The sequence below is a fragment of the Penaeus chinensis genome, chromosome 38, assembly GCF_019202785.1.
Source record: "Penaeus chinensis breed Huanghai No. 1 chromosome 38, ASM1920278v2, whole genome shotgun sequence".
Classification (NCBI taxonomy): Eukaryota; Metazoa; Arthropoda; class Malacostraca; order Decapoda; family Penaeidae; genus Penaeus; species Penaeus chinensis.
Genome location: NC_061856.1, coordinates 28368965 through 28373964, shown reverse-complemented (window position 1 = coordinate 28373964; position 5000 = coordinate 28368965). Strand labels below are relative to the sequence as shown.

Sequence of the window (5000 nt, the reverse complement as noted above, 5' to 3'; positions counted from 1 at the left end):
AACATGGAGGATATTCGTCTTCTAATAAGGGAGTTGGGAGGCGGTAATACTAGTCACCATAGTGATCTGTCGGCCCTCTCCTGCTGTTCGGGCCAGAGTGTCGCTAATGGGGGTGGAGGGAGGGACCGCGGTATAGTTTATATGTATTTGGATAGTAGAGAGTGAGAGGAAGCCATCGATACCAAATTCGTCTCGATCGGTTATGAGAAGGTATTCTTAAAAAATAATGATGATGATGATAATGACAGTGATAGCGATGATGATGTTGATAATAATGATGATGATGGAGATAATGATAATATTGATAATTATAAATATGGCATTTTTATTACTAATATCATTATGATCTCATGGTATCCATTACCATCATTGTTGTTGTTATTGCTGCTACTATTGCCATCATCATTATTAATGTTAACAATACGATGACAAAATAATGATAATCACGTCGTATCGGTGTCTAGGTTTAATAAGTTACTGCTAAAAATAATCAACCTTCATTTTCTATTATCGGTACTGGGTCAAAGAAAACGTAACTATTTGCAACATGTAATTCTGACACGAGAACTTTTCCAAATATTACGTCATGCAACAGGAAGATACATCGTAAGATTCCTACAGTGGGGTAGCTAAAACACTTAGCAATGATTTATGAGACTCAAGAACATTGAAATCATCCGAAGGACATAAAAATACAAAGGAAAACTTTTAGCTTGTCGGTGAAACAATTGCCATCTACATTAAATTTACAAAGAATGGAAGTTAAAGTAACTCAATAGAAATGTAGAATATCTTTTGCAAGGGTTACCGTCCAAAGAGTAATTGGGGTCTGGGGGTATTCAGCCTAAGGGTATAGTATGTGAGTGTGTGTGTGTGTGTATGTGTGTGTGTGTGTGTGTGTGTGTGTGTGTGTGTGTGTGTGTGTGTGTGTGTGTGTGTGTGTGTGTGTGTGTGTGTGTGTGTGTGTGTGTGAGAGATAGAGATAGAGAGAGAGAGAGAGAGAGAGAGAGAGAGAGAGAGAGAGAGAGAGAGAGAGAGAGAGAGAGAGAGAGAGAGAGAGAGACAAAGCGAGGAGGATAGGGGAGAGAAATGGGAAAATACGGGAAAAAATATCTTTCCGCCCCTTAGTCGAGCTCAAACCGGTGTCGCAGGACCTCGCCGGCGAACACGAGGAGGCCCGCTGCCCAGCTTACGGCGAGGATGAAGAACACGCCCTGCAGGTGGTCGAGGCTCAGGGCTTCCTTTTCCCTCTCCTTGGCCCGCAGCTTCTGCTTTCTGTCGAAGTCCCGGCCCAGGAAGTCTTCGGTTTTGACCTGGGGACGAGCGTAAGAAGTCATGGCTTAGATTTCTGAATTAATATATTTTTCTTATCCTCTTTATATCAGTTGCATTTTTGTTTTCATTTTGTTTCATTTTCCCCTTATTCTTTGCTGCCTTTCCTTTATTTTCATTTGATTTAGAGAAAACAAAGAACGATGGAAAAGCAAAGATATATCACCAAGATTGGAAGCTATGAAGAAGCTAATCAATAAATAAAAAATAAACCCATTTCCCCAATAAGCTACTACGAAAATGAAAATTCTATATAAATCTACATAGATATTCATGCAATCAAGAAACTTTAAACTGCGCGCTTTCATTCTTTGGAGCCCCTTTTCTGGGATAGACGGATTGGTAGGAGATAATGGGGGGGGGGGGAGTAAAAGTATGCAAAGGGAAAGAGCGAGAAAGAACTTTTTACCTTGATCCAGTGAGCGATCAGACCGGATTCCACAAGACGTCGTATCCCATGGTCGAACTTGTACTTCCAGGCCGTGTTCTTTTGGAAGTACCAGCACAGGTGGCCCGGGTACAGCTGTTCCCTCAACATGTACGAGTTCTCCACCTGAAGGACAAGCGAGGTTTAATGTAAGAGTAAAGGGTAGATGAGAAACAGGGATGAAAGGGGAAAAAAGAGAGGGGGAGATTGAGAGATAGAGGGAGAGAGAAACAATGAAAAAAAAAACGGACACAAAGCACTTTTCTGATACAAAGAAAGCACCAAGACTTCGAGATTAATTATGACAATTCCTACCTCATACTCCACGTAAACAAGAATACGGTTATAGGAGAAGCTCTCGATGTAAGCATACGTCCCGTCCAGCATGGGGAATACGGAGTTATTGTAGTTCTGGAAGAGGTCCAACTTATCCCCGAGGGCCCTGTAGTAAGGGTCCTTAGACGTCTTCAGGGCTCCTGGCACGAACTCCCCGTAATCGAACATGAAGACCCTTGGAAAGTTTTGTTCGTGATGAGTGCAGGACAAGTATTTAAGAAATTTCCTTTGAACATGGATCTCCATTGCGGAAAAGGTATGAATGTGAGTGTGTGTGTGTGTGTGTGTATATATATGTGTGTGTGTGTGTGTGTGTGTGTGTGTGTGTGTGTGTGTGTGTGTGTGTGTGTGTGTGTATATATGTGTGTGTGTGTGTGTGTGTGTGTGTGTGTGTGTGTGTGTGTGTGTGTGTGTGTGTGGATATATAGATATATAGACAGATAGATAGATAGATGGGTGTGTGTGTGTGTGTGAGTGTGTGTGTGTGTGTGTGTGTGTGTGCGAACTATTTACCATTAAGATTATATTATAGCCATGTGATAATGCGCAATATCTTTTTATTCTTTTTAAATCGGTGTTTGTGTATACAAAAAACAAGAAAAAAAACCAAGATAAATACAACCAAAGCGTTTCCGAAATTATATACTACCATTTTTTACTGTACTAAGGCAGATGGATTATCGACTGTGCCTGTTTGTTAGTGTTCACTTTTATGCAGTATCAATAGTAGTGCAAAAAAGAAAAATACAGAGAAAGGGAGAAATAATCATGGCATAAAAAGTAGAGAACCTGAGAAACTTGTAGACAGACAGAGAGACGGGTAAGCAGACACAAAAACAGTCAACCTGTAATCATTCTCCGCGTTATTAATAATGAACATTCATCACGGTCTGTAGCAATATTTCCTGTTATTTAAGGCAAAGGTATAACCGCTGATTACTGCCAACCCTGTCTCCAGGCACACTGCTTCCGGGTCGTACCTGTAATCGCTCTCCGCGAGCTGCTGGACGGTCTGGATGCGCGCGGGGAAGACCGGGATGGTGAGGAAGGCGATGAGGTTGGCCGTGTAGGCGGTGGTCACGATGAAGCAGTACAGCCACCAAGACCCCACGAACAGCCGCTGCCACTGGGCCTTCGGCAGGCGCGGGATGCTGTTGTTGAACATCGCCCGCAGGAGGTAGGGCCACGTGGAGCCCACGTCTCTCAGGAAGGGCTCGGGCTGCAGAATATCCTACAGGAGAGAATAATGAAAGAATAATATCGAAAAGAGGCTGAAAAAAATACTGTACAACATATTTCTGCTAATGTCTGGGCTCTTATGGAGCGATTTTAGTAATCTAATTTTATGCCAGTTTCTACCATCCTTTTAAAGCAAAATCGATCACGTTAATCCCTTTCTTACATTTCAGCCATTCGACTCTTCCAAAGACTCGAATGACTTGTGTGGCAGTTCTAGCAGTTGTCATGAGTATGCCTGTGTGTGTATGTGTGTGTGTGTGTGTGTGCGTGTGTGTGTGTGTGTGTGTGTGTGTGTGTGTGTGTGTGTGTGTGTGTGTGTGTGTGTGTGTGTGTGTGTGTGTGTGTGCGTGTGTGTAAATCTATACTTGGTCATGTATTCGCAAACCTGAATCCAATCTGTTACACGCTGTCCGTGTACCTGTATTGACATGATAATCAAGACGATGACGAAGGTGACGGCAAGGTAGAACCACATGTAGGACGTGAAAGGATAGTAAGCTCCCCTCCACTTCGGAAGCGGCGGCGGGGACATCAAAGATATCCCGAATCCCTCCATCCAGTAGGAGACGGTGGCGTCGAAGGCGTCGATTCTCTCGCCTGTGATGACGAAGTAGTTGACGGTGAAGTTCTTCTCCTTGCGGTGCACCATCCCCAGCATCCCGTTCCATGATCCATTCTCGAAGGCACCCCACATCATGTCAGGTGATTCCTTCGTTAAGTTGTACTTGTAGTCGAGGACATTGGCCATGGCGTCGAGCATCTCAACCTCTAAGCCATCGCCGTAGCCCTCTGGTTTCGTCTTCGACTGATAGAGGTACGGGTAGTCGTCCAACCAAGTTCCAAGCTGGAACTCGTAACCTCTGAACGACTCGAAGCGGTCGACAAAGAGGTCTTCCCTTGAGACAAACTTTCTGTTGCTCCAGCTGCCAATGGGCTTGATCTTTCTCTCTTCGAACGGAAACGAGGTAAACATTCCTGGTGCGAGTTTACTTGTAGAGCTTGCCAGGTAAGTTTTCTCAACAAGCAGTAATCTCTCGATACCCTTGAAGGTATCTTCCAGAAGCAAGTTACTCTTGGTCTCGTTCGACACGCTGAAGAAGAGTAGGTACTGAGGATTCCACTGGAGGGAGACCGCTTCAAAGAAAGGCCTTGGGTCGTTTTGGAACACGACCACGTGGACCATGAAGGCCCCCCGGAGCAGTTCCAGCGGCTGCTCCTCCGACCACAGAGCGCCGTCCGACCCAAGGTCGACCAAGACGTGGGATGCGTTCCGGCCGACGAGAAGACCTCGGACGTATTCCCAGACGTGCGCCTCCAGACTGGGGTCGAGGTAGAACACCGCATTCCACCCTGCCAGAGGACCTTCCACGATGCCCCTTAGAGACTCTAGGTGGAAGTCCGGCGTGCCCATGCTCGGGACGATATTCCTCGACGCCAAGGATTTCATGTCGAGCGACAGGATGAGGAAAGGCGGCAACATTAACAATAATCGCCCGCAGTTAAGGAACTGCATATCGGCAGCTTGTCCTTGTTGGCTGCTGTGTGATGTATTCGCCTCCAAGATGCATCGACTTATATTCACTCGCCACCGAATACATGCGCGGGCTTGGTTTCATCGCGAATGTCAGTTATCTAAGATGAATAGTGAGCTTTGGAAAAAATCCGA

At 45.2% G+C, this 5000-nt stretch overlaps 1 protein-coding gene across 1 annotated transcript in view; it reads right to left on the bottom strand.

Annotated features, from left to right (window-relative positions):
- Nucleotides 1–1124: 1124 nt before the first annotated feature.
- LOC125045997 (probable glutamate receptor) overlaps nt 1125–5000 on the bottom strand; it is a 5331-nt gene continuing 1455 nt past the window's right edge. The window contains exons 1-5 of the mRNA XM_047643585.1: nt 3672–5000; nt 2980–3326; nt 2075–2270; nt 1742–1885; nt 1125–1313 (exon numbers count right to left, since the gene is read on the bottom strand). The exon at nt 3672–5000 is cut by the window's right edge and continues 1455 nt beyond it. Coding sequence (XP_047499541.1) covers nt 1125–1313; nt 1742–1885; nt 2075–2270; nt 2980–3326; nt 3672–4847 — 2052 coding nt within the window. The 5' untranslated portion in view covers nt 4848–5000. The remainder of the gene's footprint in view (nt 1314–1741; nt 1886–2074; nt 2271–2979; nt 3327–3671) is intronic.